The following is a 15,058-nucleotide window of genomic DNA, read 5'->3' on the forward strand; positions in this document are numbered from 1 at the left end:
TTACTTTAAAATCTTTGTCTGGTTTTGGTACCATATTCTATGAACCTACCATTAACAAGTTGGGAAGCATTTCCCCACTTTAATTTTTGGAAGAGTTTTGTATAGAACTGGTACTATTTCTTCCTGAAATGTTGATAGAATTCACCAGTGATGACACATGGGCCCAGAAGTTTCTTTGTCCAAGGTTTCTAACTTCAATTTCCCTATAGTACTCTTCGGGTTATTTATTTTTTCTTGAGTGAGCTTTGGTAATATGTGTCTCACAAGGAATTTGCCCATTTCATCCAGGTTTTTAAATTTATTGGCCTAAAGTTGTTCATAATATTTCCTTATTATCCATTTTAACATTTGTAGAATCTACAGTAGTCACTTCTCTCATTCTTGATATTGGTAAGTCACTTCTCTCTTCATAATCAGTCTGGCTTGAGACCAATTTTACTGGTTTTATAGCTCAAGCTTTTGGTTTCATTGATGTTTTTCTATTGCTTCCCTGTTTTCTATTTCATTGATTTCCACTTGGATATTTACTATTTTCTTTCTTCTGTTTACTTTGGGTTTAACTTGCTCTTCTTTTTCTGTTTCTTAAGGTAGAAGCTGAAGTCACTGGTTTGATGAGAACTTTTCTAATATACTGTTTTATAATATAGGTGTTTCAGTGCTATAAATTTTCCAAGTATAAATGCTCAATTGTTTTTTTCTATTGCTGTGCTTTCAAGTTACCTAATCTTTTCTTCTGTAATGTCTAATCTGTTGTTAATTCCATCCAGTATATTTTTCAACTCTAACACTGTGGATTTTCATCTCTAGAAGTTCAACTTTGGCCTCTATATCTTCTATATTCCTACTTAACTTTTTAAACACATGAAATACAGTTATAATTGCTTTAATGTCTTTCTGCGCTAATTTTAGTGTCTGTGTCAGTTATGACTTGGTTTCTATTGATTGATTAGTCTTCTCATTATGGGTCATGCTGCCCTATCTTTTTGCATGCTTGGTCATTTGACAGGATGCCAGACATTATGATTTTTATTTTGTTGGGTGTTGAATATTTTTAATTTACTGTGAGTCATCTTGAGCTTCATTCTGGGATACTAGGAAACATTCTGACCCTTTTGGGTCTTGCTTTCATGATTTGTTAGGCAACTCTGGAACAGTGCTCAGTTTAAGGCTAAGTATTCCTCCCTAATGAGCCAAGACCTTCCTGAGTACTTTACCCAATTTCCCATTGAAGTCTGCTGAAAAATGGTCATCTAAAGGCATCAGGTCCTAATCCCTGGAAACTATAAATGTTACCTTGTAAGGAAAAAAGGGTCTGTGTAGATGTAATGAAGTATTTTGCCACGAGCAAATTATCTTGAATCATCTGGATTAGTCCTAAATCCAATTACAAGTGTCTTTTTAAAAAGAGAGGCAGAGGGAGATTGGACACACACAAGAGGAGGTGGCAATGTGACCTCGGAGGCAGAGAGTGGAGTAATGCGGCCCCTAGCCAAGGGATGCTGGCAGCTACAAGAAGAGGGAAGAGGCAAAGAACAGATTCTTCTCTAGATTTTGGCTTAGTGAAACTTATTTCAGACCTCTAATTTTCAGAAGTGTAAGAGAATAAATTTATGTTGTTTTTGGACACCAAGTTTGTGGTGATTTGTTACAGCAGCCTTAGGAAACTAAAACACTCATAAATGAATTATAAGTTTTTCCCATCTGGCTGTTGGGAAAAGGCGTGTTTCCCTCTAATCCTCTATTCCTTTCAGATGGTTCTTTCTCTGGCCAGAGAGTTTATCCATACGTATATGCTGAACAGAACTCTACGGAGTACTCTTGCACCCTTTGCAGATCTCTAGTGTTCTCTCTCTGCAACGTTCTGGAAACTCTATCAAGGCATGAATGCTGGGGCACCTCTTTTGCTTCCTGTCTCTCAGGGATTACTTTCATTTCACTGCCTGATGTCTAGGATCTTGAAAACTATTATTTCATGTTTGTGTATGCTTTGTTGTTTCAGGCAGGAGGGTTAATCTGGTTCCTATTATTCCATCTTGGCTAAAAATTCCATTAATGTTTATAAATATCTTCCTAATTTTTTTTTCGTTAAAGTTAAATAAATGCACAATGTAATAGGGTTCTCTGGAAACCACAGAGTTCGTTAGTCAACAGGTTTTTAACAAGGCATTATTTTTAGGCACTGAAAATACAGAGGTAAATAAAATGCCAATATTGCCCAAAGAAAACATTCTATCACAAGGTCCTTGAACAGAGTTCATTTCTCACTTACCATATCATGAAGGCATATAGCAGATAGTTATCAACATAAATTGAGTGTACTATTAAGTGACCAGTTCATTTAAACATAAATAGGTAAAGTTGCTGTAGCTGCTATTGATTTTTACTAAAATAATAAAACACTGATCCAAGGATAGAATAAATTGATTCCAGAAAAGTGATGAAGTTTAGAATTTTGAGTAGTTGAATTAAGACCACATTTCAGACTGAAATGAATTAAGAATATATTCAATTGTCCATATTATTTCTTAATAGAGTAACATTTTACTAATGAAAGAAAACACTAAGGAAAATTTTACCTTTCCCATAAAAAGCATAATTTTAATTCAGAAATTTAGGTATCTTTAAAAAAACACATCCACCCAAATGTAAATGGGAATTTAATATATCAGATATGTAATTTTGTTTCACTCTCAAGATTTATAATGATATCATTTAAGAGTATGTTTCTAGTATAGTCTACCTTAATGAAATAACACAAACATCTGACACTGAACATATATTCAGTACTAAGCACTGTGCTAATAATAAGCACTTTACGTGTATTATCTCCTTTAATTTACATCAGGCCCTATGACATTAGATGTTACTTCTATCCTCATTTTAAAGATAATGAAGCTCAGACACAGAAACCTGTCTAACGTCACATAATTGTGTAACTAGCATGGCTAGGACTTAAATTCAGTCTTCTTGACTCTAAAGCTCATGTTCTAAAAATAAGCCACAAATTCAATTTTATAAACCAGGAAAATACGGCTGATAAATTGCAAAAGCTTTCATTATGAAGTTCCCTTAAATAACGGTTTCCTCTAAATATCAAATATCGATTAACATTTTAGCTACAACATTTTAAGAGCACTTTTATTTTAAAAGTTGACGCTAAACCGATAATTTCTAATATATATGCAAGCAAATAAAGCACTCGATATTTAAAAAAGATATAGTTTTGTATTTAAAGAATTTGTAATCTCTCACAAATAGATGAACAAAAATATTCAGAGGAAACCTATCAAATCTTATTTTTTCTTATAATGCATATACATCCTCATGACTACAGAGTATGAGAAGGAATGACACATTTACTCTAAAAGAGATACAATTATCTTCACATTAATGTAGGTCTTTAAAAAGGATTTTTTTGTTTCTGTATAATAGATACTTATTTTATGTGGAAAGTGGGTATAAAATGTATGTAGTATTTTGTATTTCTTTGACATCACTGGAGAGAAAAAATATGGATCAAGGAGATGGAGTCCCTCTTATAACAAGAGTTTGATGAAGACACTTTATCACCAATCTCAAAACATGTGCTCTCAAACTCTCAAGAAAGGCTTTGAGTTTTCTCACGTAGGCCTATTTGTTCACTGCTGTGAGTATAAGGGATGGACAATATAAGGGACCTTAGAAAATATTTCACCTCTGAAGAAATTATAGTAATATTATTGTTATTTACCTGAAGATTTTCACAGGTCTCTTGACTGTAAGTGAGTCTCTGGATTTCTGTAGGTGAAACAAGATATAATGCTTGTCCATTGTTGGTGAAGCAGAACGTTCTGGCTATCCGCATATTGGTAAGGGGCAAGTAATACACATCCAATAGAGGTCTTAAACTTGGCAAACTTGAGAAAAAAATTAAAAACTTGTTAATAAACAGGTAGGTTTTAGTCTTGAACAAATACTAGAGGAGGTAAAAATAGCAGGGAACTTATAAACCTTATGATTTAGTGCACCTGAGTGGGAGATAAAACTGATTTGTTTTCCTCACATACTTGTTCACTATGAACTGAATGAAAATAAATTCTCAGTGTATAAGACTGTAAACAAATAAAAGCCTTTCTTTCAAACTGAATATAATTCTGCAACATTATGTGTTGAGGGAGGAAATGTTATATCTGTGTTTAAAAAAAGAAAAAATCTAACTCTTACCTAAAAGTCATAATGTGTCCATTGGCACAGAAGCAGGCAAGGCAGATACTGTTACTCAATGATACAATATCTCCACGAAGAACAAATGAGGTCTCTGTAATGTTTTGCTTATAAGCACAGTTCTGAGTTGGCAGTGAGATTACTTTTGCTTGCTTTTCAGAACATATCACTGCATACTGGTTTTCACTAATTTCCTGAGAAGAGGAGGGAGATACAGAGACAGGTCTTCGTTTTTTCAATTTCTCCTTTTCATCCTTCTCTTCAGGAACATTGTGTTCTTTCCAGGATTCATATGCGGGTGGCATTAAGCAGCCTGTGGAATCCAGGAATGCCATTCTCAGGACTGCCCCTTTTAACCTCAATATAGTACCTAAAATTGTAATTTTAGTAAATAAAAAATATTTTAATCCCACAGTAAATATGTTTATTCCAACTCTGACACATACTAGACACTCAAAAATATGTAGAATGTATACTGAACCGAAATTGTACACTGGCTCACTGATAGGATTCAAACTTCAAGCATGATATTTGAATCTGGAAAAAGATATCAGTAAGTGCTACCAAATAAATAAGTGCTACTATAATTGCTACCAAACAGATAAACGCTAGGATGTGTGGAACTAGGCCTCATACCTGGCAAGTGTACTACCATTGAGTATGAGAGTAAGCAGATGGCATCTAGAGCTGCACGGTCCAATATGGCAGCCACTAGCCACTTGAAGTGTGGCTGGTCCAAATTGTGGCATGTTGTAAGAGTGAAATACATGCTGGATTTGAAGGCTTAGTACAAAGAAAAAATTATAAGAAAATACCACAATAATATAAAAATACTGATTACATGCTAAAATGATAGTATTTTGGATAGACTGGGCTAAATGAGATATGTTACTAAAATTAATTTCACTTTTTTAATTTTTTTACTTTTTTAAAAACAGCTACTAGAAAATTTAGAATACTATATGTGGCTCACACTGCATTTTTAATGGACAGAACTGATCTACAGGGTCAATGAGAAAAAAAAGTTTCCACATATTTCTAAACATTACTTCAAAAAAACTATTTACCAGTAAAGGTCAAATACACTCCAGACATTGCTTTGGTCAACTTACAGTCTTAAATTAGTAGTTATATTTCTTGATTTACTTTAATTAATGGGACTCCCTTTCGTCCATATCTTTGAATAGGTAAATATGATACATGCTCATTTCTAAGTAAGCTAAATGATACTATTAAGGATTTGGAAAGCAATAGAAGGGAGGGTATAGAACCGATTTAGCATTTCAGTTTTTATTTTAGAGGATTTTTTTCATATTTTATTACTTTATACTTATATTTTATAGTTTGCAAAAAATTATCCATATATTGTATTCTTTTGTTTCTAAGAGGAAGAGATCCCAGTGTTCTGTCAAAATTTTTCTTAGAAGACAAAATTTTCCTTTCCTCTTCACATTTATATATTTTGTCTATTGCAGGGTAGCCAGATAAAATAAAGGATGCCCAGTTAAATCTGAATTTCAGATATACAATCAATACTTTTTTTAGTATAAGTGTGTCCCAAATTCTGCATTATTTTTCCAAAGAGAAAGACGGGACATATTTATATTAAAAAATATGCTATCTAAAGTCCAAATTTAACTGGGCATCCTGCAATTCACTTGCTACATCTGGCGTTAGTCTATTGTCCAGGTTTGGAAAGTAGACAATTTAATTATTTTAAACGGTTTGCTAATTTGGGAATGGTTTATAGTCCATATGAACATATATGAGATATAGTAATTCCAGTAAGTAGATTTTCTAAAAATGTACCAATATTTAAATATATGCTTGTCCTATAGTTGGCAGGATTATAGTATGTTTTCCAGCAGGGTAGTGGTAATTGTTGAGTTCTCCTCTTGAAGGCAAAAAAAAAAAAAAACCACAACAAAAAACAGTTGTGGACAAAATAGACCATTTCAGGCTCTTAGGCATGGAAACCCACCTGCTTGGAAAACACCTCTCTTCTCCTCATAGTTCCAATAGAGATAATATAATATAAATGTCATTGTTATATTTTAAAATAGGCATCCTATTAAAAACAAACCTCAAAGATTCCAACGTTGAAAAGAAACCCAAAGGTTCTTTCTTACACATGAAAATTATTTCATATCAAAGTAGATTTACAGCTAATTTGACTTTATTGCCAGTTGGAAAAATCTTAAGTATTTTTTAATATAGTTAATAGTAGATTATTTATATTTAATCCCTCTCTCTTTTTTATTTATTGGAAACATTTTCTTATCACAAACTGTCTGTTGTAGAAAATTTAGAAACTACATATCAGTAAAAAGAATAAAAATTACCCCCAATCCCACTATTCAGTGATAATTACTATCAACATTTTGATTTTCATCTTTCTAGTTTTTTTTTTCCAATACATATACTTGTTTACTAATAAGAAATGAGATTGGTTAAGAAATTCATCATTATGTAACTTTTTCTAACAACTAGGTATGTAGTATATAGTAAATTACTGAGCTGAATGAATAAATCAAACTGTTCCTTTAATGTAAAGGTAGTTCAGAAATGGTAGAACTAGAAATCATAATTACATTTTAATTCTAAATTCTAAGTATTGTTAAAATGTACTATATAAACAAGAAATACACTAGTAAGCAAAACCATGTTTTTGTTTTTTTCTATCTAGATCAGCATAGATTAGTAACGGAAACCAGAATTCTCAATTATTTCAAGACCTATCAGATTCCACATACATGTGATAAAATTCAATCTCATTTTCAATATAGGAAGACTGTAGATTTTTTCTTCTTAATATTTTTTTATTAAATCACCTTTTCTAATTCTTCAAAGAAGAAAATTAATGTATTTTAAGACTTCACACATAGAGATTAAAAATAGCCAAGTGTATAATGTTTAAAAATACACTTTTCTGTTTTTTCTCTAAATATGTACCATCCTTTTGCTTATAGAACATACTATTCTGAGGTATCCTAGAATGCAGTAGAACAAGTGTTTTTTTTTGTTTGTTTGTTTTTCTCATTTTCTTTTGTAGTAATCATTTTAGACATGATTCTAGGATTAAAAAAATATAAAACCTGAATGGCTGTATAAGTAAATGATATTCTGGAATCTTATTCCATGTATTCCTTCAATTAAAAACATAAGACTATAACTATCCCCATTTAGACTTAGATTGATTCAAAAATGAAAAGCAAAGGCTTCTATTAAATTATACTAAAGCAAACCTTCAAAAGAAGTATAGCACCAGAGCATACATACCACTTGGAGACACAATTACTGGCTGAAGAAGTCTTTGCTCTCCTCCTGGGGGAAGGTTCAGTGCAATGACAAGCACTGTTCCCAATGTAGTACCAACCCACAAGCATGGGGAGGGGGCTGAATCTGCCTTTCGAGTAAAAGTTTCACAGAAATGAAGAGCAGAGATTGCTTCTCGGGATTCTTTATCAATGCTGGTTACACTTGAACTCCGTGATCGGCTGAAGGAATTATCTTTTACATCTGAAACGATTTAAAACGTTGTGAGATTGCTCAAGTTATAAAATATCATGTTTTTTGCTTGGTATAAGTTTTGCCAAATAGTTAATCTGCAAAAAGATAAAATCTACAGCATATTTAATTTTAAGTTTCTTTTAATTGAAAAGAAAAACAATTTACTTTTATGCTAACAATTTTTTCCTTTGCTTGTGTTTGAAACACAGAGGGACAAATCCACACTTCTCAGAACTGAGCTGAGGTCATCCCAGTGAGCTCAGTGAGTTTTTGGATGTAATGATCTCTGTGGTTCTGGTGCAGCTCTCTGTTAGTATCCTGGCTGCTTTTCCAATCTTAGCCCTTACTACCCTTTCTCATGGTGCTGTTTCTTCCTTTGGTAATATAATTCATGAGTAGATAGAATCAGGAAAGTGGGTATTTTCAATTTTCTACATTAAAAAAAAATGCTTTTATAAGTACTCTGATGTTACCTTCAAATTTATTGTATGATGGACTTTTTTCCTTCAAATCTGTCCATATGAAAGCCTTAATCCATAAAAATTTAGCTTTATTTTTTTTTAAATGCGATTTTAACTGTAACTAACGTTCATCTAAGGCGTTTTTCATTAAACTGTACAACTGGTATCTGGCTCATACTTAACTTGATGCCAGGTATATTCCCTTTACCCCGGCTCTGTCTGTAATGACAGGGATACTTGTAAATTATACTAATAAACCCTCTCTTGTCTTCAGCTACCTTCTCTGTGGCCAATCTCAAGTCTGTTTCAAAGCCCTGGCCTCTTTTCTCTTGGAATGCATTTCCAAACGCTTATAAAAAATGTTTTCCTATTATGTCTCACTAGGCAAAATCAAAATACATCATTTCTCCAAGGCTCTAAATTCTTCTAATGGCACTATTTATATTAATGACACCTCTGTTCTCCTAGGAAAACAATACTTGAAATAAGTCCCAATTTCGGTTCTTCCCTTTCACTTTACTTACATGTCTCTGATGGGATGCCAAGTCCTACGCTATTCTAATGTTTCTGTTTCCTTCTTTCCACTACTAATCAACTTCCATCACCCTATGTTCAGGCCTTTATCACCATTCATCTAGACTACAATTCCCAAGAGATCTCCCCACCTTCACTCTGTCACTGTTCTATCAAAACTCAACTAAAATTTACAAGGTACAGTTTTAATTCTATCACCTCTATCTTAAAAATCCGCAACAGTTCCTCTTATACTCTTACTAGGTTTTTAAGACTCCACAAAATATCTCAACCTACCCTCCCGGCCCTATCTGCCAGAGTGCTGCCCTGCTTCAGTTCACTGTGGGAAATAAACCGAGCCACTCAATGTTCTCCAAACGTACCTGGAGCTTACCTACTTTTTTGCTTGTGATTTTCTTTCTGATTCGTGCCCTTGCCTTTTCTCTACCTATCTAGATGGTGTTTATTCTCCATCTCAAGTACTGTCATCCTCATGAAGTTTATCCTGATTCCTAAAACCATACACAGTTTTTCTCTTTTGAAACTTGATAGCTTTTTATCTCCCCCCTGGCATGAATAGTACATTTGTTCTGTAGTGACTGACTTGTCTTAGGCCTTGTTCTAATGTGACTGTAAATTTCTTGAGAACAAGGGCTCTCTCCTTTTGATGCCCTGCAGAATTTGGCATAGTGCCTTGCATATGAAGGTATTCAACATATACTTGCTGAAGACAGACCTACAGTTCGAAGTATCTGAAGCAATGTGTTTCTGCTACACCACTGGGATATATTAAAATTTCTAGTAGTTTCTGCTATTCACATCTAATAAATCATTCCTCAAATCACATGTTTCCAATGCTATTGTGAAAGAAATGACTTCATAATGTTGTGAAAAATGAAAAACACGTTCAAGTCTTCTAAGTTGTATTTTACTGAATAAAAAAGGCATAATTGAATCCTACTTATACCCCCCAAAAGCTTCTTGTAATCAAATTTAGATTCATAGGTTAAAAAAAATTCTCCCAAACAATAATTATATACAACATAATTTTGATTACAGTTAGCCTCTGAAAACAATAAAGCCACTAGTTATGACAACAGCATGGGTTATTTCTAACTATAGTTTCTAAAAATGCTTTTCTTTTGCCTGAGATTGTGCTTCCTGTTACAGATTATGACACAGTAGAAAAGAACTACTTAATGTAAATAAAACAACTTTCTATAAGCAACAGCTCATTACTGGATGAGCTTGTAATATGATATTGATTCCAAATGTTAACTCTTTATGTTCCCAAAGTTATTTTAGTAAAAAAACAGAAATTTAAAATTTATTTTCCAATGATAAAAATATTTGTTACTTTGATAAGACATACACATAACAAGATGAACAGACATATTCACCTATATATCAGTTGTGACCTAGTGATAAAAATGAAAATCAGTGATACAAGAAAATTTAATATTATAAATTTCAATATAAATTAAGCTGTATGAAAACCTTTACTGTTATCTATTAAAATTACAATAGGTGATTCACAACAATCTATACTTCAAATGTTAATTCACAGGCCAAGTAAACATTATTTTAATAGACTAATTTAACTATATAAAATTCATAAACTACAACTGTGTTTTTATTATATGACTTCTCTATAAAAATTAGATTGCCAGAGAAACTCCTATGGCTAGATCCATATGGGAAAATGAACTGAATCAGAATCAACTCTGAACTTAGAGAATTAGGTTGCTTATTTTATCTGTGTAGAACTGTTTGAAAACAAGTTAGAATCTTCAGCAGTTCACGAATTGTAACTACCACTGACTGCTCTCAAGTTAGATGTTGTGGGTCTTTGTGGCTTAAATATAAGAAATTGGGCAAGCTTAACAAATGGAATAGAAATTTTCATTTTCATTCTACTAATAAGAGCAGAAATGAAATAGCTACCACTAAGTAGGGCCTACCATGTGCTTCATACTATCATAAACTTTACATTTATCATTTTATTGAATCTATATAATAACCCTGAAAAGTATTATCACCATAATTTAACAAATAATGAAGTAGAGGCTCAGACAGGTTAAATGACTGAGAAAGCTAGTTAATGGAAGAGTTTGGATTTGTGCCCATGTTCAAGTCTAAAACATCTGTTAGGCAACTCCAGATAAACATGGGATTAGTCATATCACCAATATCATACGAGTGGAGTGTTTTAATTATTATTGAGCATTAAAGTTCAGTGTTTAGATTAAAAAAAAAACAAAACTGGAACATGTGGTCTTTCTGGCCGATCTAAACTCAGAAAAAAATTGTCATTAATGCCTCCATCCAGCTCTAGTGATACAACCATGTTATAAAATCATTGCTTTCCTGTTATTCTCTGGATGCCTAGAACATTCCACCTGTGTATATCACACTCTCCTGTCACATAGAGCCTTATGCAACAAAATTTTATATCCCCCAATCAAAACATAGTGCCAAGAGGTATATTTGGTCAGGGTAAAAATTAGGACAAAATACTTACTCACATAAAGATACATAACAGTTTGATATTTTGCCTCCTGTTCTTGACACTTGAAAAGTGACATCAGCAGTCTAACAATATCGCCCATGATTCCTGAGTTGTGGGCCATGGAATCTAGGGTGAAGCTATGGTGAAAGTACAATGTTGCATAATTCCCCTATAAACAAAAGTGAATTCTATTCACAGAAGCTTCCATAGCTGCAGGAAAAGTCCAACAGCTCAGCTACTTTAGCAACATTTGGCAGTTTGAGCCTATGGATAATAGTTGTTTTTCCCCGTTGACTCTCTGGACAATGTAAAAGATTTACCAGCTAAGAATCTCTGTCAAAAAATAGTTCAGTAGCACAATGACTTAAGGGAAAATTATTGAGGCAACATGGGTATTGTTTCAACATATATATTAATCAAAGTTATAATTAGCTTAGGGCATTGAGATACAGGGGCACACAAGTAAAAGATAAACTGAATAAAGATGATCTATAAAAGCACAGAGCACACACTTTGATTAAATTACTTAAATAATTCATAAGTGTGAATATTCTTTTAAAAAGTAATTGACATCCTATTTTTACTAATTTAAAAAGTACTTCTACATGTGTTTTCTCAACAGATTTTTAGGTAATAAAAGACACAAAACCATTTTAAGTAGTAGTATTCAGTGTTACTAAAATCATGGGCATCTTTGAGAGTCTGATGAAAACTCTGGATCCTCTTGTTGGGGAAAAAAATGCTTAACGGTAGCCTCAGATACATGTGGGTTCAAATGGCATCTTTCATTTTTATAGTGAAGGGAACTATGCTCTTCTCAAAACATACGTTAACCAACATTCTAGAATTTATTTCTGGTTCCCTTAACAGCAGGGGTATTACAGGGTTCTACTAAACTGTTCTCCCTATGTTCAGGAATGGAACCTTTCACTGATGACAGTGGAAGATATTATGCCTACTCACTCATAATAACATGCTATCAGTATAACTGAGATAAGACTATGATTTGGAAATGCTAAAATCAGTAAGGTGAAATGGACCAATACCTAAGTCTGTATTATGCATAAGAAGATAGTCAAGGAATCTAGAGAATTAACAGTGAGAAGATGAGGTGGGTGAGCAAATAAAAAGGAGAAAATCTAGTTGTTTCTAAGACAAACATGCGTGAAATCATCCGTATGCAGTCATACTTCTTATCCACTTAAAGGCAATAGAAATTCTAAAATTAAAATGGAAATCCTGCTTTCTATTTACTACATGGAATCTTATTTTTGTCTTTATCGAAATGTCATTTGTCCCTATCCTGGGATATCAGGGAGCTGTTTTGGAGCTGGATATAAAGCAGAAGGAATGTGTGAATATATTCACTCTGCTTTCCTAATGGATAGGCTGCATAGAGAGTGCTACAGAAAAAGATATATTTTCCACCTTATTATTGTCAAAAAGTAATAATGATTCTTGGTATGAAATTCACTGTAATACAGAAAACTAGTCATTTATTTTGAAAATATTAAATTCTCATAAAATAAGTTTATAAATAATAAAGTTCAAAATAAGTTTTCAGACGGTTAATAGAAATTAATCCAAAATCACACATATTTTAATCTTACACTAAATTTTGTTTAGATAAAAGTATGAGAGGGCTGAGGAAATATATTATTTTGATTTGCTTAAAGTTATATTATAATTATCCTTTACAATCTACAGAGAGCAACCTGAAGGCTATTAATCCTTAAACAGTCATTTTAAACTTGATTTTCAATGAAAATCTAGTCTATGGTCATTTTAAATCTCCTGATTTCCTTGTCTTCCCATTAAAGAGAGTTTAACTACTATGTATTTTCATTTATTTATTTTACTTACCTAAGTCAGGCTTTAGGTCAGTAGGCAAGCTTAACTTCCTTGACATTTTTGCTGAAAAATAAAATGCATTTTTAAAGTTCTGAAGAATATCTGATTCATGCTTATTCATACCAACTGGTCTTCAAGATAGGGGTGAATATTTTTCTCACTAAGTCTAGATGCTAAGATAATTAAGATATGATTAATAATGTTATGGGTGGAAAGTAAATCTTATTTTCAACTTTTTAAAAAGTTTGTACTTACTTGATTGTAACACCTTTGAGTGCTTGAAGCTCTCACTTCAAGAAAGCCTTTTAAATTCTAACTGTTAATTATTTCTTAGGCTCACAGGAAAGGGTTAGGCTTTTCTAAGGAAGCAAAATCATTTCTCAGAAAGAAGGTGTTGCAGATAAGGACAATAGAGGCATAAGACTGAATTTGGGTATGTGATACAATAAAATCTTTCCAGCTCCTCGTCTTCACAGCTATTAGGCTCATTCTTTTTTAACTTAATCTCTTGAATATAGGACATCCTATATCTACAATCAAATTGAAGTATTTGATTACTTCACAAAAATATTTGGCTCATCCATTTCTTCATATATGTCAACTCAATTTACATTTTAGTAAAAAACAAAAAACAAAGTCATGCTCAGTCTAAAATTATTTACAAAAATATAAACTACAGATACTTCTATTTTGGATTAGAATAATACAAAAGCCTAGGTAAAAAACTACTGAAATTCACTTTCCATCCTGAAAATCAGTTATTGCCTGAATCTAGGAAGTGATTTAAAGTTAGGAGGTGTTTAACTATATCTATTATGTTAGTGGCAGTGCATGCGTAACAGAATAGTGCTTCCTATGTGAAATTTTGAAAAAGCATTTGTTTGTTAATACATGAATGTGTATATTGGGTTAAATTTTGGACTGTTAGGAGATATTTAAAGAACAGACCCTGCTAGTCCATAAGGGCGCCATGTAAGCAAAGAGAAATCCAGTCATAGTACATAACTTCCACATCTAAAAAAATGACAAATCCAGTGTTAGGAAAGAGGCATTAGGCAAACTGGGAAGGGTTGGGGGAAATCAAGTATTTATTTCTAAGCTTCATTAATCTAATTAGCATCCTTTAAAAAATAACAACAATGGGTCAAATATATGAATCAGTCTTATCCCATTTTCACACAGACTTAATCAATCTCAGTTAAAAGACAAAAAGTAATAGAAAACTAAAATAGCCAAATCTATGGTTGGTTGATCTCATATAAATGGCTGCTCTTGTATTTAATATCCAATTCTCTTAAACCTAGAAGATACTATACCCCTCTCAAAATGTTTTTTAAAATGCAATATTAAACTTTTGAAAGAATTCAGAGGTTTTCACCAAATATCAAAGGTACAATGTACGTAGACTGATAAATAATATCTATACAATATCTGAAGGAGAAAAATCAGTCAGGTACAGTCTAAAGATACTCTTTCAGAATCAGATGATGTGGATGCCTCTCTAGACCCCGCTACTCTGATTTGATTAAGTTATTCTGAAACTTAATCAAGTGCTTATAAATCTTGAATGTGCACACCAGTCACCTGGGTATCTTGTGAAATCAGATTCTTGCACTTCTAACAGGCTCCCAGGAGATGCTGATGCTGCTGCTATGTGGACCACAGACAGCATCAACGTCCCTAGACTAAAAGCAACTTCAGGATAGGGAACAAGACTAATTCATCAAACCCAGTACGTAGATACAGTAAGTCCACAGCGAACATTTCTTGAAGAAGCTTCAACATCTAGTTTGTAAAATGTGGAAGTGTAAAGTACGGTGGTTAGGACTGGATTTGGAATCAGACCAAATATGAGTTTATATCTAATTCAACCAACTACTAGGTGTGTGACCTTAGGCCAATCACTTTGCCTCTCTAAACCTTAAATTTCCTCATCTGTAAAATGGGAATAGATATTAATGACAATTTCATAGTTGTGAAGATTATATAAGATGACATAAGCAAAACATTA

At 32.8% G+C, this 15,058-nt stretch overlaps 1 protein-coding gene across 12 annotated transcripts in view; it reads right to left on the minus strand.

Moving 5' to 3' along the window:
* Positions 1-15,058, minus strand: part of STXBP5 (syntaxin binding protein 5) — a 166,670-nt gene that overhangs the window by 21,387 nt on the left and 130,225 nt on the right. For all 12 annotated transcript variants that reach the window (XR_004476731.2, XM_004263736.4, XM_033405409.2 and 9 more), the window contains 4 exons: positions 13,060-13,110; positions 7,483-7,722; positions 4,204-4,573; positions 3,731-3,896 (listed from right to left, as the gene is read on the minus strand). Coding sequence is in view for 11 of the 12 variants with exons in the window: in XM_004263736.4 (XP_004263784.1) it covers positions 3,731-3,896; positions 4,204-4,573; positions 7,483-7,722; positions 13,060-13,110 (827 nt within the window). In the remaining variant the exon portion in view is untranslated. The remainder of the gene's footprint in view (positions 1-3,730; positions 3,897-4,203; positions 4,574-7,482; positions 7,723-13,059; positions 13,111-15,058) is intronic.

The sequence above is a fragment of the Orcinus orca genome, chromosome 12 (genome assembly GCF_937001465.1).
Source record: "Orcinus orca chromosome 12, mOrcOrc1.1, whole genome shotgun sequence".
NCBI classification, from domain to species: domain Eukaryota; kingdom Metazoa; phylum Chordata; class Mammalia; order Artiodactyla; family Delphinidae; genus Orcinus; species Orcinus orca.